At 31.5% G+C, this 25,725-nt stretch overlaps 1 protein-coding gene and 1 long non-coding RNA gene across 2 annotated transcripts; one reads left to right on the forward strand and one right to left on the reverse strand.

The window, feature by feature from the left end:
- Positions 1-13,340: 13,340 nt before the first annotated feature.
- LOC129287456 (putative invertase inhibitor) lies at positions 13,341-14,160 on the forward strand. Its single transcript, XM_054923618.1, has one exon. The coding sequence runs from the start codon at positions 13,366-13,368 to the stop codon at positions 13,942-13,944; it is 579 nt and encodes a 192-aa protein (XP_054779593.1). The 5' UTR covers positions 13,341-13,365; the 3' UTR covers positions 13,945-14,160.
- Positions 14,161-22,148: 7,988 nt separating this feature from the next.
- Positions 22,149-23,025, reverse strand: LOC129287900 (uncharacterized). The gene is made up of 2 exons (XR_008587837.1): positions 22,872-23,025; positions 22,149-22,322 (listed from the first exon to the last, which is right to left on the reverse strand). It is a non-coding gene; the product is annotated as an uncharacterized LOC129287900 (long non-coding RNA).
- Between the last annotated feature and the right edge of the window lie 2,700 nt (positions 23,026-25,725).

Below are 25,725 nucleotides of genomic sequence, written 5' to 3' on the forward strand. Positions count from 1 at the left end.
TATATTTTTTGTTCTTTAAAAATAAATTCTTGCATCTATTGGTTCTTTAATTGCATCATATAACTTGTGCAATAAGTAAATGTCAAGGCTCTGTTTGCTTTGCTGGGGTAATTTTTCTTAATTACATTTGATTTTTGTGTTGTTATTTTTTAATTATGCTTTCTCAGGCTGTATTTGGATTCATGGATTCAATAAGCATTCAGGTTTACGTTTTTCTTATCATAAAGTTAGACTAGCAGGGGAGTGTGGTTTTAGACTAATCTTGGAATCAATTGTTATAGTCTCGGACAAATTTCTCCATAGGTTTTTTCTAGCACCCCCCCGGTTTTTTTTTTTTTTTTTGAAGTAGTATTGAGAGTTTATATAGAGAGGCTTGTTATTTGAAATATGCTACTCATCAAATATGGTTGCAAGCAACAAAGTGATGTGCCTTTATTTGCAGAAGTTGATGAAGGTAGCTTTTCAGTCAGGGGATTTTTGAAATCCTACTTTATACATGCTGCATTCTGTAAAGATTCCTTCAATATATTAAAAGAAAATTTATTGAAAAGGGAAAGAAGTTCGTAGTAGGATAGTTGTTCTACTTGATAAAGGCCCCAATGCAAAAAATGACTGGACTGAAGTACCTCATCACCCAAATAAAGTTTTCGTTCCATTCCCAAGTTCAAAGGGGCTCCCTAAAAGAAACCATGGTCAACTTTATAGAGAATTGTTTTATATCTTGTCATAGGAGGATTCCTTGTCCTATTCCATTAAAAAACCAAGAAGCCTTAATGACAGTGGCAGGAGCTTTTCTGTATAGATGTGACTCAGTTGTATGTTTAATGAAATGTTCATGGCAGCAGGTTGTCTAGTAAATTAATTGAGTTGTAATTTTATAATTCCTGGGTCTTGGATCCTGCATTGTTTATGTTCATTAGAAGGCAAAGTATGTAATAGCCATATAAGGGCAGGTGAGGATGAATTCTTTTCCAACAGGAATGTAATTAAAAGTGGATGAGGTTTTGTAGCTGTTTAGACGTGGTTCAAGAAGAGTAAATTTCTCTTCTGGATAGTCATCATCTAAATTTGATTTTTTAACCCTCTTGCTTTGTGGATTTTATTTGTTAATGCAATATAGTGATGCTTGGTTACAATGTTTCTTCAGTAGAAATTTAGAGGTGTTGATGGAATTGAAATGGTTGTTGATGAAGTGAAAAGGTGCAAATAAGGCAGAGGGGCCTTATTGCGTCCTGTTAATATGGGTAAGTAGTGTTTTGGTTTGATTGCATGTTTGTTGGGGGCTTAGTATGGGTTGCTTAAGTTTCACATCGAGTACTATGAGCTCTTGGTGTGGTACTTAAGGAGAGATTCTTTTCCATTGGGTACGCATTTTTAAGGGTGGGTTATTCATGCCTGCTTGGGTCCTTTTGATCAGTGAGAAGGACAAGTGAATTGACGTAGATGTGGCCACTACAACATTAACTCCTTATGATTGGTGCTACGATAAGGCCGATGTGGTATGAAATGTTTAAATTCCACATCAGATGACTGTTGTGGTAGCTAAGGAGAGTAATACTTCGACCCTGATAGTTCTTTTCACAGGTGGGTTTGTCATACCTCCTTGAGTTCTTTTATATTCAATATTTAATATTCTGTTTAATACCAAAGAGGAAAACCAAAAGAACTAGAGAGTTTTGAAATTGGATTAGTTTGGTTTGTTTAACAAATGTACTGATGTCTAAAACATTTAATTGGCGAGAGAATTTTTTGTGACTAAATTCCTGTTCAAGAACATCTAAGCTGAGAGAAAATTAAAGGAATAAATGAACTGAACAAATATCTTAGTCACATGTTTGCCAATCCCCATCTGTAAATGCTAAAAAATAAAAGAAGAATCCTCATCAAAGAACAGGATAGTGGCAGGTGGTGGCAATCGAGAGAAACTGTCAGTGATGCTGTCTCCTTGATATGCAGAATAACAGAGACATGACCCAGAGCTTGATTAGTCTGAGACACACCAGATCAATAAAAGGCTGTTATAAATTATTCCCTCCCTATTTAAATATAAGAGAAAATAATCAATTCACATAGTTTAAAAAATTTAATTAAATATAATAATTATGTCTGAAATTAAAAAAATTGGACTAAATTATCCTTATAATCAATGATACAAATTTGTTTAGTGAAAATAAAAATTATTTTATGAGAGACAATTTGGGAAAATGTGATGAATGTTTCTTGAAATTTGTAGTTTTGTTTCTAAATAAAAACAAAGAGACACATGGTAGTTTCTCTTATATTTAAAAATGGAGGGAATATGTGACCTAGGGAGAGACATAAGGGGCATGTATGATATGCTGACTTGAATGAAAAGCCGGGGAGGTTGGGTATGATGATCAGACTACAGTAGTATGGAGTTGGGATCTGGAGGTCCTATTCATATAAAGATACATCAAAATATTTTGATCAGTCAACGAACGAATCAGCTAAATTGACTAAACATTTCTTATATTTGTTCTATGTTTGACTGGATTCTTAGTGGTTGAACATGCTTTATTAGGAATCCTAAAATTAGATTTTGAAGACACCGGTTTTGGTTTTACAGTAAGTTATCAGTTCTTAGGTTTTCGAAAGCATTTACTTTCAAATTTTGAAATGATGTTTCTAGCTTTGTTTTTCTTGCGTTACTAGTGGTTTGATGCATCATACTCTACAGTATGGGAAACCTATATCTTGGGTAGTAAAAAGTAAGAGGTTCTGAAGAAAAGCCCATGATTGCTCCCTTTTGCAGCTGATGTAGTGAACTTGATGACTGCGTGGTTAAGATTTGATGAGCAGCAGTATAAGGAGGATCTTGTAAGTCCATGCTGTAACTGAAATTGAGGCATAGATCTTAAAGCGCTTATAGATAGCAGTTTGAGGCTAGTGCTTGAATTGTGAATGTGATCAAAACACAGGATTCATGAACAAAGGCGAAAATATGTAATAGCCCTATCCCTATATCATTTGCTATGAGCATCCGAATCTTATATCTTCACTCTTTTTTCCCCATTACTTATCTCAGAAACTAATGGCCTAAGTTGGTAGTTTTGGCTGCCCTGCTAACTCTGAATGACTAATGGCTTCACTTCTGCGTCACATTCAGCTAGAGATAATGAGGCAGAAATGATGCAAGCATGTGAATAAATGCATTTATTTAGCTAGGCTATGTCAATGGACTGAGGCCATGTGTTTGGTTTGGTTTTTGGGCTTCCAAAGCCATGGTTATCAAACCCAAAATCTGGTTGGAAAGGAAAAAACTTCTGTTTGGAAAAAAACTTAGCATAAATGGCGTTCCAAAACCATGGTTGAAGTCAAAAGTTACTTTTTCTTGTTTTGGGTCCCAAAACTAAGCATGTTTAAATAAAATATTCAAACATAAATTGTACAAGAGTAATTTCCTTTTATGGGATAATGAAATTTTCAATTTATTACATTTGTTTCAATTATCCTTGAAGTTTAATTATTGTTAATCAAGTCCCTAAAGTTTCGAACCCATACAAGTAGTGCTTTTGGTTTGTAAGAAAAATTAACTTCATAAATGACTAATTGCATATGGTTTTGAAATTTCAGAGACTTAAATAATAAAAATTAAATTTTACAGACTAAATTGATAATTAAGAGAAAGATTAAAAATTTCTTAATTCTTATTTTATCTTAATGTCAGTTTACAAATTATACTTTACAGAAATATTAATTTTTCAAACTTTAAATCAAGCGCACACTTACTCCCTCCGATCTCAAAATATTAGTAGTTTTTAATAATAATTCACATCCTAATAAAATTTTTATTTTCATAAAAATATACATTATTTTGTAATCCTTAATCTCAATGTAATAAATTTATTCAAGAATCAATGTTAATAAATATAATAAATAAAATGAGAATTTTTTTTTTGTTACAACTACTTAAAAAGGAAGCTTATATTTTGGAGCAAAGGGAGGAATTTGTAGAGGCACATGAGCGAAGTTGTGTGGTTTTTGCAGCTAGCCTTTGTTGGTTTTCTTCTTTGGGTTATTTGTCCTTTTGGGAGGTATAAAATTGTTGTAAGCTAAGCCATCTTCCTTACAGAAATAAAATAAAAGTCAAAAGAAATAAACAATTTAATATTGCAACGTGGGTTTAAAAAAAATACTTAAATTATTTTTATATTCATCTTTAGATAAATTAATTCATGTCACTTTATCGGATTACTATTAACATTAAAAAGTGAAACTAGTTCAAACCCAGTACTAAAAAAAAATTGCATAATTTGTTTATGGGAGTAACAGCGACCATGTGATTGCAATTTTAAGAAAAGACATTTTAAGATGTCATAGTAACCCACTAGAACTTCTAAATTTCTAATATCATTATCAATAATTTACAAACATCCTTTTATTCCTCCCATCCAAATTATATTATATGACCTTCGTAAAAAAAAATAATAATAATAAGGAGAAGAAGAATATCATAGCATATGACTAGAGTTGAACATGGGCAGAGTTGGACTAAGCTAACAATTAACTTGAAGCCCGACCTTAAAAATGGATGGGCTTTGCTTGTTAACTTGATGCTCGACCATGCTTGAAGATTGCCCAAAATTTGTAGGGTTAGGTGCATAGGGTCAAGCATTATGGTAGGGTTGAGCGAGTGTGTTTGTCCAGCATGTCTTAAATTTTTTTTTTTGTCTCCAAATCTTTGTTGCTTTAGGCCTTGGACTAATAATGTAAATGGAAACGAAATGGGCCAATACATGCAATATTCATATTGGAAAGAAGGAGCAGACAACCAACAACCAATATGAAAAAATATAACAAAAATTTGTCATATTAACTTGAAAATTCAAATCAATATCCTTGATGAGAGGAATAAAAAAGGCAACTAATATGAAAAAAAAACAAAAATCTAAACTTATAAACGAAAAAAATTCAACAAAATAACACGTTAAATTTCAAATTTGAAGCAATAAAATTCAAACTTGAAGCAAAACAAAATAACAAAAATTCAAACATTGAATCAAAGCAAAATGGTTGAAAATTCTGACCTGAAGGAAAAAAAAAACCACCAAAATACAATTATCCATAAACTCAAGTCTCCAACTACAATCATATATAACATGATATTACGAAAATCATAATTAGATGTAATCATCTGGATGAACATAATCATCCACAGTTCCAGCAAAACATAGTCCAATATGACCACCCATAATATCTAGTCATCCATCAAAATATAGTCATTAACATCTATACTCAAAATAAAACATAGACATAAAAACTAAAAAGAGGGAACCAATCAAATAGGACAAGTAGACCACCTATATGACCATTTGACCTCAATCACCAATGTTTGTGACTCATTTGAGTTGCTCCCTCATTAACTGTGACAATGGTGACAGTGGAAACATTTAAAAATATAACAAGAACAATCAAATTATAAAACACTAAAAAATACATAAAAATCAAATTAAATAAAAAACATTACTAGATTGAACAACATCTTATGTCTCCTCAAAGTTGTCAAACTCATGCAATACAATAGTAATTTTTGAGACAGATTGCCCTGGGTTAAGCTAATTTTGAGCATATATAAGTGCTTCAATCATGTGAGGTAATAATGAGCTTCTATATTGATCAACAATCCTCCCTCTGGTGCTAAATGCGAATTCAGATGCAACTATTGAAATAGGGATTGCTAATAGGTTTTGCGCCATCAAAGACAAAATTTTATACTTTGTGGCATTTGCTTTCCACCATGACAATATATTAAAATCCTTGATAGAGCTAGAGGGGATATTATTAGCTATGTTAGCTACTAGATATTTGTCCAACTTAGATTTTTTAGGATCAAGAGATGTCGGTTGGGATAGAGATTCTAGCCATTGCACACTCGGGTCGTCATCATCATCATCATTACTCACACGAAAAGGCAACCTAGCAATAGAGCCTACACTACTAGACATAGAGGAAACACTTGATTAAGCAAAAAGACTTGCTGAATACTCTTAAAAAAAGGCAATAAATGCAATCTCTCAAATTTTTTTCATGTTCTCCCAAACTTCAAGGTTAGGTTATGGAAAATTTGTTAAACACATGATTCAGATAAACCAATTTGTATCTAGGATCCAAAACCACAGCAATTATTAGCAAATGATTCATATTATCTATCTTCCCCTAATATTTGTTATATTTATTTTGCATGCTCATGCTCATTTCTCCAAGAAGTAGATTGGCATTAACAATATTACTTTGTAGCAAAACCTAGATACAAGCAATTTGGTGGAGGCACAAATTGGATGTGATAGTAGTTATACCTGAGAACATTAAAGTTATATCATAAAATACTTTTAAGAACTTGATAAATGTATAGGTATTAATCCAATCAAGGTCCTTTGGATAAAGATGCCTACAAGAGCGATGTTCAACTTCCTCTCATAATCTTTTATCTTGAAGTGTGCACGATGATCATCATCTTCATAATGCATCCTACTAAACACTTTCAAACTTTAGGGCAGCTTCTAACATCAAGTAGGTGGAATTCCAACAAGTATGAACATCCATGCATACAAGACTTTTTGTGTCTATTTTTTCCCCTTTAGCCCACTTCTTAAATTTAGAGAATTAAGAAGGAGAGGAATGCACATATCTCATTGCATTTTGAATCGTATCAAAGCTATCCTTCAACTCCTTGAAGCCTTCAGTAACTACTAAATTTAGTATATGTGCACAACACCTCAAATGTATCTAATCACTCCTACATACTAAGCCTTTCCAAGCTCTTATCCTCCTCTTCAAATAAGACAAAGCTATTTCATTAGAGGATGCATTGTCCATAATCAACATGAATACTTTTTCAATTCCCTAATCCATTAAACATTCTTCTATTGTCTTCCCAATAGTGTCCCCTCTATGATTTTCTATCATGCAGAAGCTAAGGATCCTCTTTTGTAGATTCCAATCTAGATCAATGAAATGAGTCGTGACACACATGTAATTAAAGTTTTGGCATGATGTCCAGCAATCCATTGTAAGGGAGACTTGATTAGCACTCTTCTTTAATAGCTACTTTAGCAACTTCTTTTCACTAAGATATAGCTACCAAATATCTCTTGCAATGATACAATTAGAAACTATGGCTCAAATTTATGCAACATTTTCTTAAACCCTTGTTTCTCAACAGTTTAAAAATGCTACTCATCATAAATAATAAAATCAACAAGAGCTCTTCTGCATTGTTTCTCATTGTAAACATGAGGGACTAAGCCCCTTCCTTGCATATTATTTGTCCTACCAAGTGCCAAGTAATTCAACACGCTTTGCTTTCTATTTGATTCTACATTGTGAGGGTTTTTGGTGCATTTTGGTAAATGTCTTTTCAAGAATTGGTTCCATGCTTGATTGAATCACAAGCATAAGTGATGCCATAGTGTTTACAAGTTTCCTTGACCTCTCCATTTGTTTCTTCTAATGGTATTTTCACAAAGAAGTCCCAAACTATTGAAGATTTAGGTGGCTTCCTCTCAAATTCTACACTCTTTTCTTGTTCTTTTCTCTTTTTACCTCTAACTTCTACCTTTTGAGGAGCTTTTATTGTATTAGTAATAAGAGGAACATTGGATGGGGGAGGAGGTGTTGGTCCACTTGGAGTAATAGGACTAGGTGTAATAGGTATAGGATTCAAGTCAATTGATATATATATTGAGATTAGGGTGTAGGAGCAGAATTCTTTTCATTATCACTGGTAAGAGTAGGAGTAGAATTCACAAATTCAGATTGTGAAGGTGTATGAAGACTAGGACTAGTTGTAGCAGCAGAACACTGGTCTTCCATTTTTTTTCTATGCCAAAAACTAAATATATCTAAACAATGGTGCCAAAGAAGCCAAAAACATATATATCAAAGCAAGAAACTTTAAGAGGAAAAAAATTCCGAAATGAATAGCATTGATAAAGAATTGAAATAAAATTTCAGAATGAATAGTCTAATAACATATTTTTAGAAAGCCAAAAAATATATATATATATATATATATAAGTAAATGACATCTGACAAAAGAGTAATGTGTTGGAAATTGTACCATATGGCCAATCATTATACTATACACATTATTATTTAATGAATTTCTCTTTTGCTATCATATCAATTACATGTTCACTATGATTACTGTATTCTTAGACAAACTATAGTGATTGTTTTAAATGTCTCTGGTCAGTCATCTTTGAAGAATCATAGATGAAATAAGACTAATATGATTTTAATTAATTATAAAGATATAAATCAAAGTCATTGACACTTGAAAGAGTACAACGTACTGGATTGACCTACTGAGAAAGCTGCATAGTACAAGTCATAAGCTTATCTCATATGTAACTATATTACTAAACCCTTTGACCTGAGATCATCATGGGTTTTCTCCATGATGACTACTGAACTTTGACCTAGTCAAAAGTCACCTTTGACCAAGTGATCATAAAGGCTTGATTGAATTTAGTGATATTCATACAGAGGAATATGCATGGTTAAGATAAAATTTATCCCTCACATCAATTGAGAGATATTATTAGGCCCTTCGATGAGTAAGACTAAGAAAATATAAGGCCATACCATAATAGAAAGGGTTTTTTTTCATTATTATGTTAGTTCACTTAAAGATTGAGAAAGTAATGGTTAGATAAAGGAGAATGACAATTCCATGTCTCACATTTGACTGAAATATTACGGAATAAAAGAAATGTGATAAGGTTACATGATAGATTACATTAGATCATTAATTTCCATATGAATTGGATAGTTGCAATGTTTTGTTAGAGGTCACTTGTGACTTATGGGTTAATAGCATAATTAGCCTATTGCCAACTTCATATGGGCCTACAGGGTTGCATAAAAGAACAATCAAACTTGAGCTATAATGTCTAAGTTCATTAAATTTGAAATATGTCTAAATTCAATAAATGCAATATAGGGTGAATGAATTATATATATGTATTTAAATATTTATTTAATAAATATTTATAGATATTTATATGAAATATAAAATATAAAATATAATTATATATACATTTTGAAATATATATATATATATATATTCACTATGAGTGTGTATCTGATATATATATATATATATATATGCATGTATGTATATGTATATGTATATGATATATGAAATTAAATATATATAATATAATATACATACATATATATATATATATATTTGTAATATATATATGTGTGTGTGTGTGTGTGTGTGTGTGTGTGTGTGTGTGTGTGTGTGTGTGTGTGTATTCGTGTATATACATAATATAATATGGATATGTGATTTATATTGCGTTGGTTTTAAATTTAATTTTATATGATATATTAAATTTAATAACTACATGATATGAGAGAATATCATGTCATTTTTATAATTTAAATTTATAAAATAAATTCAATTTAGATATGATATTGTAGATTAAATTTATGAGATAAATTTAATTAATTTTTATGGGCTCTTCAAGTGGAAGATGAAAACCCTAATATATATATATATATATATATTATATAATATAGACGTGCATGATGGATGTATGAGAGTTAAAAAAGTTCTAATGGTTAAACACTTCGAGAGTTACAAAACATCCTAGAGAAAGGAAAATCAATATTCAAAGAAGAATGAACGTTGAAAGTATTAACACACTGTTTGAGTTAGAGAGATGTTTGGGTGGATACTAGTAGAGGGAGCAAATCTATATTGTCGACTCATAAGATCTAGACTCTTAAAAAGAACACATGTGAAGCAAGAAAAGAAAAAAAGTAACTCTTCTTTCCACCTTGACTTAAATGATTTCATTCGATCCACATCAGAATTGTATATGCAAAATATTATAGGGGGAAGAACAAAAAATTCTTAATTAGGATAAACAAGAAGAAAAAGAAATTCATATCAAGAGAAGCCACACAACATGAACTCAAAGAAGAAACAAGTTGTGTTTGATCTAAAGAAGAAAAGCAATAACCACCAAGCCACGATTTTGATAAACACAATATCAAAGAAGAAAAGCAATAGCCACGAACACTATAGCTTATTAGAGATAGAGTTCTTGAGTTTGAAGAAGAAACCAGGATCATCTTTGAGCCACGATCATCCATAAATGCAAGCTAAATAAATGCTACATCCAGGTCAATGGCATCCTTGAGTGTTAGAGTTGTCGGAGCCAGAGGCTCATAGCGAGTCGGGGACTATTGAGTGTTGACTAGAATAAGAGCAAAAGGGTTTCAAATGGAAGAGTGGAGACTTTGAGACACATTTCAACTCGAGAGTGTAGAGAAATTAGGTTAGGGTTTCTACTATCTGCAAGCATTTCTTCTTTCTTGGAATGAAATGAGAAGGCAGGGGCGGACAATATTGAAATGGGTATTGGGTAAGTTAAAAAAAAAATAAAATAAAATTTACACCCACTACTCGGCGAGACAGGTGTTGGTAGCTAGCTGCACATTAACATAATTTTTTTTATTTTTTATTCACCTAGGGTCCGGTCGGGCAACACTGTCTAACAGTTCAACCTTGACCCTGGTCTTGCCCGATTGTTTAACCTGGCCCCACCATGCCTGATATTCTTCGGGCAGCTTTTTCATCCATCGGGTTAGGCATTTTATGGTTGGGGTCGGGTCGGGCATATCGAGTTTTCGAGCACCCTGAACAGCCCTAATTGAATTTACTTAAATGTTTATAGAAAAGTATTGTTTTCCAATGTTCAGTGTTGAATTTTAGAAGATCAATTAATTTTTTTTATTATTAATTGTAAATTTGGGAACATGAGTATCAAATATCCTGTAACATTATAAATGAATTAAAAGTTTGTTTTTAATGTTTTATGTTAAATTTTAATAGTGTAGTTGCAATCATTCTATCGTAATTTATAAATTATATTTTATAAAAATAATTTGTAGATTATTAAATTTTAATAAACAGTTGGCCAAAAAAGTTAAATTATAATAAATCACGCCTCTCTTTTTTCCCACTAGGGACAATTTTAGGAAGCATGTCTTTTTCTCCAAAATCTATCAAGCTTTGAAGAGAGAACTTTTCATGTGCTTGCCTTTCTTTATTTTCTCTCGTTATCTAAACAAATAATATATACTTCTCTTCCTATTTTCTCCTTTAAATTTTCTTTTTACCTATTTTTTCCTTTCCAAATGTAGGAATAAAGTAATTTTAGGTTAAGTGAGGAAAAAGATATACGTATGATGGTAACTTTACAAACTGTAAACTTGTTTGTTTTTTCGTTTGAAAAGTGCTTTGTAAAAAATTATGATTTTTTCTTCTTACAAACATTGCCTCGAATTTTTTAAAAAATCACATTTGAAAATGAGTATGATAATTCTAAAAAAGAAATATAAAAATTGTAACTTTCTCTACCTCTGTGAAACTCTAGTCCCTTGCGCTTTTATAAATGAAAGAATTGTCTAAATATTTTAAATAAGTTATAACTATTCTAAAACAATTGAGTCTCACGATTTAATATTTTTTTTTTCATTGGTTCGACTACTTGCTTTTTTTTTTTTAATTTTTATTTGAAACCATATTACCAAGCAAAGCAAGCTTGAAGGAAGCATATAGTACTCTCCCTCAAGCTTGTTTGCTTAAGTAGTGAAGCAAGGTTATTATAATTGCAAATTGCAATGATGATGTAGTATAACAACTTTTTATTGTGCGATGTGAATGTAATGGACCGTTCCAGATTTCAGTACAAAAATAGTATTTTAAAAATTAGTAAAATTGCTAAAAAAGTATATTATATTATTTATATTATATATATATATATATATATGTATGTATGTATTAATTTAGTTGCCATAAGTTCCATTAATTATGACTTTTGGACTGATAAATTCTGAACGAGTATTTAAACTAGGTTCAGTGATGCGATTAGTCGCTAATGCTAATTATTAAAACAATAGTTATATATCATGAGTGCATTAAAAAAAGACTTCAACTCTTTAAAGTTGAGATTCGTGAAATTTTATTATGTTTTTATATCTTTATTTATTGTATCATTTTTTAGAAAATATAAAATATTTCTTAAAAAAGTAAAATTTGTCAAATTCATGTATTTTTAATTAAATTTTAGAATATACATTTCCTTCAAAGAAAGTATCAATACAATGTGAAGATGGGTTTAATTGAATTTTTTTTGAACAATGGCTTTGATTGAATTATTGTAACACGTATTTCCTCAAATGTGTACTAGCTGCTAAAAGAATCAACCCTTTTTCTTTACGAACAATAAAAGTTATAACTCATCTCAAAGGCAAGACATGTGAATATCGTGCTCAATCATTCACCCCCACAAACATATTTTTGATGTGTATATATAAAATATATAAGAAATCACAAAAATAATAAATAATATATTTTAATATTTCAAAAATTCTGTACAAAATATGAGCTCATAATTTTTTAGATTAAGAATTATTTTCGCCCTCAAATTTTTTACGCAGGGTTTGCAAGTTTCCTCATGGAGATTTGAATTATTTTTATTTTTGAACTGATAATATTTAGTGCCTATTCTGGTCATTCACGTGCTGTTTGTTAACCATGATCTACTCAGATGGATGTGTTCAAGTGGCATCCCAATGGATGCATTTCAAGACATTTCTAGTTTGGTTTTTGTTTTGAAGTTTAAGAGGAGAATTGACCCAAAAAATTGAATTCATGACACTCGTAAACCATATGCAAAAAGTTTGAGAGCGAAAATAATCTTTAATCTTTTTTTTTTTGTTTGCTCATATGTGTTTTTTTAATGAAGGTAATCCTATTTGAGATATGATTAAATACTAAATATGAGCTCATAATTTAATTAGATAATGAATTTGTTGGTCTTACATGTTTGATAAAATTTTGGGAGAATAACAACTAAGAATCTTTTAATAATGTTAAAACTAAATCAGGATTTTTTTTAAAAAACAATTTAGTACTGAAATGTAGGAAGACGAATACTTATAAATTTGAAAACCTAAGTTATCATAAAAATCATGATTATTTGACATTAATTTTTTCATAAGGTGCTTAAAGTTATCATTCTCCCTTTAATTTTTATCAATTTGGTCAATCAATTTTATTTTTTAATACTAAAATCATTTAACCGTGTCCACATATAATATTTTGAATGCGATCTACATATACGTCCTGCTTAAACCACAATTTATCCCAAACATTGCTGTCCTCACCCCAAAATTTAACAAAGAGCAACCAGATTTCCCATTACACACACATCTATATGTCTTTACATATACATATACATATATATATATATATATATAGTATATATATAACCTTGTGAGAAAGTGGAGGGAAATGTACTGCAGAGAACAAACAAAGAAATGAAACCCTCATCTTTATTTTCCTTCTCTCTCATATTAATCCTCTCTCTTAGTTCTTTCTCCTCCATAACCGCAAATAATAACCATGTCGATCTCATAGCCCAAACCTGCAAGAATCTCTCAAAAACTGATCCAAACATAAGCTACAGATTCTGCAGAACTTCTCTCCAATCAGATCCTCATAGTCGCTGTGTTCGGAACCTTCGCGAGCTCGGCTTCATCTCTCTCAAACTTCTCAGGCACAACGTTACAGAAACTAGGGTTCATATCAAGAACCTCTTGAAGACGGCGACAATGAAGAAGAAGAAAGTGGACCCGTTTATCAAAGAATGCTTGGATGATTGCTTTGAGGTGTATTCTGATGCCATCTCTTCCCTCAGAGACGCCATTAAAGATTACAAGGCCAAGCTTTATGCAGATTGTAACGTTAAAGTAAGTTCAGTCCTTGATGCCTCCACGACGTGTGAAGATGGGTTCAAGGAAAAGGACGGCGTCGTTTCGCCGTTAACGAAGAGAAATGGCGATACGTTTCAGCTGTCGGCTATAGCACTGTTCATCATCAATCCGCTCAATAAATAAAATATTTATTTTCAAAGTGTTTTTGGGTTTCTCGTCTTGTTTGGGTTTGCAGGTTATTTGGTTCTTCATTAGATTTCTTATATATTTATAATTTATAATATAATTATGATATAATTATATGATTCCACAGTCTTGTGGTGTATATATGCTTGAGATTATGTATACGTTTTTCTCTTTATTTGTTTGCTTGAGCTATGGAATAAGGATAAAGATTGGGATTTCTTGTTATCACATAATTTTCATTTCACAAGATTTAAGGAAATTTTTTCGTTTTTACTTCGATGCCAAGTCACCATCTTTTCCAAATATGTCAAGTATTTATTTTATTTAGGCAATTATATAACTTCATTTTCTTCCTTCATACTTTCTCTTGTTCAATATACAATCAATTTTTAAGAAAAATTTGCAAACCATTAAAATCCTCGTTCTTAAAAAAGTGTAGATTGTTTTTTATTTTTATTCTTACACTCAATTACCACTGTTCATGATAAATAATATATAACTTTATATTTAGGCAATTATAATTGTTTTATATTTACTACTCATCTATCCCTATATATAAGAGGTATTCTAAAACCTTTCTTTATCCTTAAATATAAGAGATTGTTAACATATTTTTTAATAAATGGACCACATTTTACCCTTTTTAAATTGAAAAAAAAAAGATAAATACTCTCATTAATTTACTTTAAAAAAATTATTTTTTATTCATAATAATTAAGAATAAAATTGGAATGTTGCTTTGCTTTTACTTAGATAATTAACTTTTATTAGTTTGTGTAATTTAGTTAAAAACATCTTATATATAGAGAAGGAGGGAGTAAGTTGTTTATATTTTGAACTAAAATTAATTAACAAAAATAATTATATTTTAAACTAGAGGGAATGCTTTTTATTTTTTAGTTTTTCAAAATGCAGTGTATACAAATACTTTGGTGACTACAAAGTTGAAATTTGCGTCTGTCCTTCCAGTTTTATCCAATTCACCTACAACTTCAAGAATTATTTCATTAATTAATATTATTTAGAAGATACTTTAATTTAATTAAAAATGATTTGTTTTCTTGCTCCTTCCATGTTGATAGCAAGTTGCCTTATTAATTAGTGGGAGAGCAATTATAGATCAATGGAATATAATTTATTGTCCATTAAGGACAACTAAGTTGGAGTTAGAAAGAAAAATGAAACCCAAATAATATTGCGCCACGTGGCTTTGTTGCCTAACCTCATGGAAGCTGAAGCGCCATTAGGTAATTAAAATTTTAAAGACCTAACGGTAGTTAAGTCTAGCCACGGTTTGGCCAAGCGCCTAACTGGATGTGATACGGCCCCTAATAATAATAAACCTAAATTAACTTTGAATCTTTTTCATGAACTATATCCAGTCCTTACCATACATCAAACTCAATCAATTCCCGCTTGTTAAAAAAAAATTAAAATTTTATTTTTAAAATTGTTAAAAGCACATGTCCAGTTTCTCTGCTGTTTATTTTAAAATATAAGGCAAACTTTGATTATTTTTTTTTTTGGTCCTTAATACGAGAGGGGGCTAGAATAATGAATATTTTCTAATTTTATCCCTTATTTCTTTGTTTGTTATCATTTGAATTCTTGGACAACAATTTGAGAAAAGATCTATATACTTAACCTTATATATTTAATATATTTTTGTCCAATTAAATCAAAACAAATAGACTTTAAAATATTAAAACTATTAATAATAAGGAAAATTTTTTAGGTACACCAAGTATAAAATCACCTAATTAACTCCACATACTTAATTGAATAACCAAACATCACCATAGTAATTAGAGGTCAACTACCTTAATCACCTTACTATGGTAAATAAGGTTTAATTGCAGTTAAAAAGAGCTAACCATGTTAGAAAAGGAAAAACACAGGTTGAAGATCTATTATGATTAAAATGAATGTATGAATTTTTCAAACCATTTGGATCCCAAATTTAACCACTAAAGAAAATATTAATAAGCCCCAACCAAACATAAATCATAGTTGGAAAGCAATTGGAAGCGTGGAATACCATTTCAATTAAATCCAATTGGGAAAAAGGATAAAAATGACATTTTGACAATTTTAGGAGAATTTGCCATGGCCAACACACATTCCACCATGTCTTAACCTCCATCATGCCGTGCAACACGATGCTAGTGCCATACACCATGGCATATTACACAAGCACAAAGATATCATTGTGCTATCTTAACTCAAACTTGGGGACAAACTTCTAACATGCTCCAATTCTCCGTCCAACATTCGATGGGGGTGATTTAGGTGTTCGCATAGGGTTTTAACAATGAACTAGCTATGGGTATTGATTTCATATTTAATTTATATCATACCAAAACAGTTGGACACCTGGACTCAAAATAACTCCTTTTTCACATTTAAAAACTTTCAAGATGTTCAAACTCTAACCAAAGTCCCAATAACCAAAACAACCACTTAGGCCAAACCCAATTGTTTTAGGACAACTTGTACCATGTATCACAACAGACATATCTAGTAAACTTTTCATTTTCAATCCTCAACTCCATATTCAGCAAAAGCAAGAGGAGGTAAATGGCATAAGTTCATAACGTAAGATTCTAGTATAGCATAGTTACAATGAACAAAATTATCATCAACATACTTGTACTAGTATTTAAGCCGTAATCAAGTAGTGATAGCTCATACAACCAAGCTTAGGGCACCAAATACAACCAATCAACACATGTAACATGCAATGGTGCAAGTAATCAAAAGAATGACCTTAGTTGAAAATTTCATTATCAAATTACACAAATGATTAACAAAAAGAGAGGCATACAGTGGGAATAAAAAATTCCTAAGCCTCAAATGTCTTTCCCTTAGCCTGCTGGGAGCTAATTCTTGCAAAATAATGAGATAAAGGTGAATACAACTATTCAATAATCAAGAAAAAAATCTAAATCATGCACATGCAAGTCAAATTAATTAGGGCATGCAAAGTGGACAAATGAAAATCAACCAAAGATGTATCTCTATGTCATATTAATTACATGATAATATAAATGCATGATCAAATATTTCTTATTTCCTCCATATATTGCCAATTGAATTAGTGAGTTAAAAATTTATTGGGACTAAATCCATGTAAATGGACTAGCCTAAACTCACCAATCATAAGGAGTCACCTGGCTACAAGTGCTATGCTTACTCTCAGACCACATATTCTCCCAATTCTAAAGTCCATTGGGGTGTCGCATATCCCACCGTTCCCCTAGTCCAAGGTGAGGTTGAGGACAAGGTTTAGGTAATCTATGCTTATACCTATTTCTAGGTGAGATTCAAGAAGTTCTAACCTATAAACCAGCTTATTGGGCTCACCTATGGTGTTAGTTATATAATTTCACATGGAAATAAATCACTACTCCTCTTAGGGCAACTTCTTACCTAATATGATGATCATACAACCATAGTCAAAGCGTCACCATGCATACTAAAAACCTTTAGCATAATCAAGCTAATTCAATATGCATATATTATCAAAATCTCATGTCAAAACATATTATAATAACATTTCTACACAAAACATTTCTTATTCAATAATGCAATCCATACTTGCATAAGACTTTGTAAATCAATAAACTATTTTATTTGAATATAAAAACATATTAAACATAGTTATAAACACCTCATTTAATCTAACAAGCAATAACTAGATAAATAATTTTTTCAGTTATCTCAAACTTTTGAAAACTCAAAAGTTACCCCTCAACACTTGCTTCTTGAGCTTAAATTGAGCTCAAAAGGTTATCCACAAGGTCAATCTATAATTCATAACAACAATAACGACTAATAACCAATAGACATAACACTTCTAACTCCCAATTACCCACTTTAAAGACCAACATTCCAGACCACAAGTGCAAACTCAAATCCAATAAGTTTATTAGTTTCATTAACTCCATTTAGCATCCAAAAACTTAAATAATAATAATTATAACACCCTACAACCTAATTTCTTCATTAGAGGGCCTAAGGTTTGTCTAACTCCAAGAAATTCAAATCCAATGAACAAGCAACAAATAGCCATTATTTTAGGAACAAAATTTAACTTCCAACAAGTCCATTTTACTTATTTAAATTGGCCATAACCACCCAAAACTAATAAATCAACCTAAGGTTCAAATTCAAGAGGAAAATCAAAAAAATCTAACTTCAAAATGAAACTAGAAGGGAAGAGAAAGGATTGGGGAACTTACCTTAAGTGATTCCTAGCTCAAAGACACTCCCAATGGCTTAAAATGTCGTATCCTAATAAAATTTCTTCTCCTTCACCAACCTCTCACTCTTATCTATTTGTTTCTGCATTTTTTGGACTTTCATAATGCAAAACTGATGTTTCAACTGTAGCTTGTTTTGTATGTTACAATTACAACCAATAATAGTTGAAGAAACTAATCCATATTTTCCCTTGTCTACAATCGTGGATAGTTATCTCTAATAAAGGACTCAATTGTGGGTGGTTGTGAATTAACTAAACCTAGAAATCAAGCCCTAGTAATCTTAATTGACCTTGGTTAATTAACTAAACCTAGAAATTAAAATTTAGGATGTTACATGAACTACCATAAAATTTATTAAATCAGACGCCTCATATTTGATGGTTTTATGATGAAAGTGACAGATAAAAAAGGTGCTAAATACTTAATGGTTGTTTCAACACAACCATCAAATATCTAAACCTATACTTGATGATTATACTGAGAAAAGCATTAAATATATATTTAAACTTAATTATTGTTGGACGAAGATATAATTTACGCTTGTTTGAAGATAAGTGTCAAATATATGTTCAATATATTTAAACAAGCATCCAATTAATTATTTTTCAAAAAAATTAAAATTAACATAATTACTTGATGCTTGTTTTGGAAACAAACATCAAGCAAGTCTAGAACATAGTTGACAGTTGTTTCAAAACAAGTGTCAAGTATGTAATACTTGACTTTTACTACATAACAATTGTCATCATTAGCATTTAAATTACCTCTAGAACACTTTTTCCTTTCATATTTCTACAACTTGAAAGTCATCCGAAACTTACCCAAACCACTCCAAACCCATTTTCCATCACTCCAACAGTCAAAACGCATGATTTCTCACTCAAATCAATGTGGGTTTTTCATTTTCAAACCCAATCATGCTCGTGGGCGCTCATTTTTTTGGAATCATTGCTCATGGCTTGCCTTTTTGTAATAGCCTTAAATAATATATATATATATATATATACACACTTATTGAATTAACTATATGAATATATTTTAGTTATGTTTAGGATAATTATAACAATAAGGAGTATTGATAGAATGGAAATATGTATGCCAAACAACCTAAAGGTCTCCAGTTCGAATCCCTAATGCAAAAAAAGAGAATTTTATTTTTTTTAGCCTCTCCAAAATTACAAAATTACCCTTTTCTAAATTGGATAAAAGCTTCCTTCTCTTCCTTGGCCATTCCAGAAAAATAGAGAGAGAATGAGAGTTCGAGAATATGACCGACTTAACCTTCCTATACCTCTGACCTTTCCTTATTTCAGTGATCACCGACTCATTCCCCTTATTGTTCGCGGCGGTGGCTGGTGCAGTTGATGCTATAAGTTTCTCTGGTTCATTTTCCTTACATTCTTTGTTTTCATCATCGTTCTCTGTCTTGTTACTGGCTGTCTTCGTTGGATTCGATCGTTGCTTAATTTTTGTCACTTGTTCGGTTTGCTACTGGCATAAGATTAAATCATGGGAGCTGGACTCATGATCTTTTCCTTCCCAACTCAATCGTGAATGTTGTGTTCCATTTTACCGGTCTGTGCTCCCTGTTTCTACATTCTCTTTACTTGCTGTCTGTCCGAGCTGTTCTGTGCTGAGAGATCCTAAAGTGGTGAGTGCTGGAAGGCTATTACTGTAAGCTTATGTGGTGTGACTAAACCAGACTTCCTCCATCGTGTGGTGTAGTGCTAGTGATCAGTTTGTATCTCCCTTGTTCAGTGTAAGTTTTACTTTTCTCTTCCTTATATGTACGTTGCTAGTTGCTGAAAATAAGGAAGCTTCAAGACTTGCTTTCTCTTGATGAATATATGTGTGATTTGATCATTGAAGTTGAAAAAAAAAATTGGCTCCCCAGCTAATGTGGTTACGCGTGTGTGAAGAGGAAATAGAATTTCAATTTAAATAGAAATTACAAGTATAGAAGGAAGTAAATGATGTTATAGCCTAGAGTTTTATTTGGAGATAAGTGAATTATTAATATTGTAAAGGAAAGAATATTGTAGTTGTATAACCGAGGAAAGTGATTGAATTAGTGATAATACTTGGACTGATTTCAAATCATAAATTTAGCTTTAAATTTTAGATGAGGATGGTTAATTTGGAATTGTTTCTAAAGATAGGGAATCTATGAAATAATTTTTATCTTGATAGGGGGTGAGGAAGAACGAGACCCTGATCAGAATTAAAAGGAAGGATATCCTTAAGAATTTGAAGTTCTGACGAGTAAGTGAATAGCATTCCATTTAATTTAATTTAATTTATTTTTATTTTTATTTTTATTTTTAATAGTCTTTTTCTTGAAATATTTTATTCTTATGAATTTTATTAATTTTGAAAATTTTGAAACAACAATGAAGGATAAACGAGTTACGATACGTGCATTTATTATTTTCAAAAGTGTATTTTCAAGATTAATGAAAGTATTTTTGTAAGGTTGTTAAGCTTTGGAATGTATTGGTTATTTAATTACTGCAAGTTTGGTATATTAGCCATAAAAATATGATTTTTTTTTTGCAAATTTTGAGAATTGAAACAGTTCATGTGAGTTTGGTACTGAGAATGGTAATTTTATTACAGCAGTAATTATTCTTCTCGCATGTTTGAAACATAATTTTTAAGAGGACTCAAAACAGAACACTACTGCTAACGGCAGTTCCGTTAGCCCGTAGCGTATTGTGGTTAAATACTAGCTAGTTTGTTTCATGAGTCTTATCCTCACGTTTGGTATTCATAGGCTTTATACCCGCGTTTAGTTCTGTGGCTTGAGCTGCGTTTGGTTACTTACCCTCGTGGATTGTGTGTTCACGTTTGTTTTGTAGTTACAGTTGCATTTGGTTATTTACCCTCGTGGATTGATGTGTCCACGTTTGTTTTTGTGTTTGGTTATTTATCCTCATGGACTGAGTGTCCACGTTTGTTACCTATTCTATTAAGTCCTTAAAAATTTTTAAATTTTGATCAATTCGTTCATTTGAAATTTTAATGGTTTCAATTATCAAGTGTACTAGTTTGATTTATATGTGACTAATTCAATTTCTTTAAGTATGATAGAATAAAGTGCTTCCAAATCCACTCTCATTTCATGGGTATGATTATGATTCATAGATTTTTAAAGTTATTATGTTGAATTATCCTCTTTTCAATTATTTTACATAATTATTTGAGTTTAATACGTGAATTCTTTTAAATTCTATTTTAGGAATGCTATTTACTGAAAAAATTATTTTAGCCTCAGATTTGTTAGCTGATGCTGATCCTACCATCGACCTCTAAAGGGCAACTAGCCACAGTGGTGGACCTTTTGATTGGTATTGTTGCTTTAATGTAAATATATAATATGTATGTCTTTTGATTTGAAAGAAAGAGTAGATGCTTCGCATAGGTTGTTGATGAACTTTATTTTTTTTTATATATTGATGGCTGGCTCGAAGGAGCTATGCTCCTAAATTATACTGTTATTTGTAAAACATTTTTGTTGTAGAATTTTTAAGAGATCCTAGTTACAGGGGAGGTTCTGCCGAAATTTCTATAAAAATATTGACACTTTTTTTTATAATGAATTTAAAGAAGTTATTTAAATTCTCACATGATTTGATTGAATTTTGCCTTTCAAAAAATATATATGAAATAAATATTCACTTGAAGGCTTACGGGAATATGAAAGTGGTTTACACCCGTACCGGTCATGTAACACCCTCAAAAATACAAACCGATTTTTCGCAAATTATTAAAACCATTATTATGGTAGAAAATTTTCTTACCATGATACATCCAAGATAATATACCACAGGTCTTAAAATATCTCAAAAAGCAATTAGAACCATGAGGGACAGACAGGATCCTCATGGCATGATATTTAAATTAGGTCATGAATCAAGAGGGACAAACATAATCCTCTTGGTCAAATAAATACTTTTAATAAAAAGGATTAGAGTTTACATGCTTCACAAAGAAGATATGTCCTAAGTTGGCACAAGATACATTGTATAATCCAAAATAAGAGGCAACGTAAAAGATGGTGTTTCATACACCATAGTTACACCTCTGGTGCTTTCTCGGCCGGACTCGCTCCTGTAAAAATATTAACCACGGGGAATGAGACTTAAAAGTCCCAATAACCAAAAATTAATATGTAATGATGCATGTAGTTGTAACTAATCATGCGATTGCTAAGTGGGCACACAAAACATTTAACCGAACAATATTTTCAAACAAACCGAACAAGTATTTAATTTGCATGACTACATCTTATATCCTCCTTTCGCCATGCTCGGACGCCAAATCACCCGACCAAAGGTGAGTTGGACCAAGCGACACGCCACTCATTGGGTCCAATGAGGGCTTACCACGTGGTAATAATTAACCGAACAGAAATTCCCATTAACACCATACATTAAAATACCCTGACAAGTCATGCATCATTCAAATATCCAAACAGGAATATATCCGAACAATAATATCTCATCATGATAAACAAAAATAAATTTTTAACCCACTTGGCAATAATTTCAAACAAGTATATACAGTATTTATTTTCAATAATTCATAATTTTTCCAAACAACAAAACAACACATAACCATTCACAAACACACCCATCACAACACATTAATAATGGTTACCTTGTGTCTTGAATAACAAGTTCCCCTTCACAACTCCTTTTTCACCACTATCTTTGTCAATATAATCTACATAATTATTTCACAATACTATATATTAATTTTACATTAAAATAAATAACTCTAATTTAAAGAATTAGAAAGTCTTAGATCTATAATCCATATTAACACTAATTTAAGATTTATGCCTCATTTAACTTCCCAAATTCTTTTCTAAAATTCTCATACCCTAATAAACTATTTTTTTTATCCTCAAATCACTTCTAGTATCACAATTTCATCCTTCTATATTCTAAAAATTTATCCAAAAATAAATTAAAAATTTTAAAATTATCCTGAAGCCTCAAATCACCTTTCTATAACCTCAAAAATACTTATTTATATTTAAATAAATATTTAATAATCATAGGTTTATTCCTACATCTTAGATTGCACATAAACTCAACCATATAGATCTAGATTTTAACTCAAAAATTCTTAAACATGAGTTTCAACCTCAAGAAAATATTCTATAATATTTATTATATCCCTAAGAGTTTTAACCTATATTTTTAATCCATCATATCATCAGATTAACTATCCTATAGAAAAATCCTAATCAAAATATTTACTCTATCCTATAGAATAATCATATCACTAGAAAGCTAATATTATTTAGAAAATAACTATAAAATTAATTTTGTAATTAAATAAATTTTTAAATACTAATCTAAACAGGAAAGTTAGAACATACCTGAAGAAAAAGAAAATAATCTCCCCTTGCGAGAAAACGCCGAGCAACGTGAGAGGAAGAGAGAAAAATAATATAAAACTGGGATTGTGAGTCCCAAAATTATATTAAAAAAAGCTATAGGTTTGAATTTAATTATTCAAACCTTTAGGCTAAAAGTTGCAATTTCCTCTAAATTGCATCTTAGCCTCTCATGCTTCCTAAAGCACACACCCCCTCCTTTTTATACATGAAGGCACCTCTTCTCTTCCCTCATCTAACCAATGTGGGACTTAGAAACAACAACCTTCCACCCTCCCTTTTTTTTAACACACACATAAAAAAAAATTATTTATGTATTATATCTTAACTAAATATTGCTTATGTGGTTTTAAATTTAAATTTTTAAATTTATAATTAAATACCTAACCATAATATTATTTCTAAATAATCTCAAATAATATAAATTCCTATTATTATCATTTTTTTCTCAAAACCTAAATTCCACAATTTCTTTATTATATAAAAATCAGGATGTTACAATTCTCCCCTCCTTTTAGAAATTTTGTCCTCAAAATTTAATAGATAAGCTTAGAAACTATGTACCTAAGCAAATAATCTTGCCTCATACTCTCCTCAGTCTCCCAAGTAGCATCCCCTAGGGCTCCACCCTTCCAAATCACCTTCACGAGTCGGATAGTCTTATTGCGCAGTTGTTTGTCCTTAAAGTCCTCAATTCGCTCCGGTTCGGATCTAAAGGTCAAATTCTCCCTCAATTCCACTTCTTCAGGGATCGGGTTGTACTTCTTCAGCTGTGATACGTAGAACACATTATGGATACCTGCAATCTGTGGAGGTAATGCAACTCTATATGCAGCAGATCCAATTCGCTCCAAGATATCATACGGGCCCATAAATCTAGGTGTCAATTTCTTTGCCTTAATGGATCTACCAATGCCTGTCACCGGAGAAACCTTCAAAAATACATGATCTCCTACTTCAAACTCTAACAGCCGTCTCCTCTTATCAGCATAGCTCTTCTGTCGGCTCTGAGCAGTTAGCAATTTTTGCTTTATCATTGCAATCTTCTGGGTGGTCTGCTCTACAATTTCTGGACCAATGATACTCCTCTCACTTAATTCTGTCCAACACAAAGGCGATCTACACTTCCTTTCATACAAGGCCTCATAAGGCGCCATCCCAATACTAGAATGATAGCTGTTATTATAAGCAAATTCAGCTAATGGCAAATGATTATCCCAACTATCTAGTAGTTCAATGGCATAAGCTCTCAACATGTCCTCCAAAGTCTGGATCGTCCTCTCTGTTTGTCCATCTGTTTGGGGGTGGTATGCGGTGCTAAAACTCAGTCTGGTACCCATAGCCTTCTGTAGCGCACCCCAAAAGTTTGAAGTGAACCTTGGGTCACGATCTGACACAATTCTAGAGGGTATACCATGAAGTCTAACTATCTCCTTAATGTATATCTCAGCAAATTTCTCTAATGTAGAGGTAAACTTGATCCCCAAAAAGTGAGCTGATTTGGTGAGTCGGTCTACTATCACCCAAATAGCATCCTTACTCGAGGGTGTTCTTGGCAATCCAATGATGAAATCCATGGAAATATCATCCCATTTCCACTTTGGAATATCTAACGGTTGCAGTGTTCCAGCTGGCTTCTGATGTTCTATCTTTATCTTCTGACACGTTAGACATCTAGAAACAAATTCAGTTACATCTTTCTTCATTCCTGGCCACCACCAACCTCGCTTCAAATCATGGTACATTTTAGTTATACCGGGATGAATTGTATATTTGCTCCTATGAGCTTCTTCTAAAAGGATATTCCTCAATCTTGGATCATTAGGTACACAAACTCTACCTTTATACTTCATCACTGTGTCCTCAGAGATAGTAAAATTTAGGGCCTTACTTGCCACTATCTCCTTCCTTATATTCTTCAAGTAGTCATCACTCTGCTGTGAGACTCTGAGATCTTCCCAAAATTTGCTCTCAAAGTCTGCTACCTGGAGCGCGGCCATTTGATGTTCAATCACATCCACTGGAACATCATGAAAACTGTTCCACAAATGATATTCATGAACCATCAAATGTGCAGCATGAATAGTCTTCCTACTTAAGGCGTCA

Source organism: Prosopis cineraria, unplaced genomic scaffold, assembly GCF_029017545.1.
Source record: "Prosopis cineraria cultivar Desert tree isolate PC_DT_omini unplaced genomic scaffold, ASM2901754v1 PC12, whole genome shotgun sequence".
Taxonomy (NCBI): Eukaryota; Viridiplantae; Streptophyta; class Magnoliopsida; order Fabales; family Fabaceae; genus Prosopis; species Prosopis cineraria.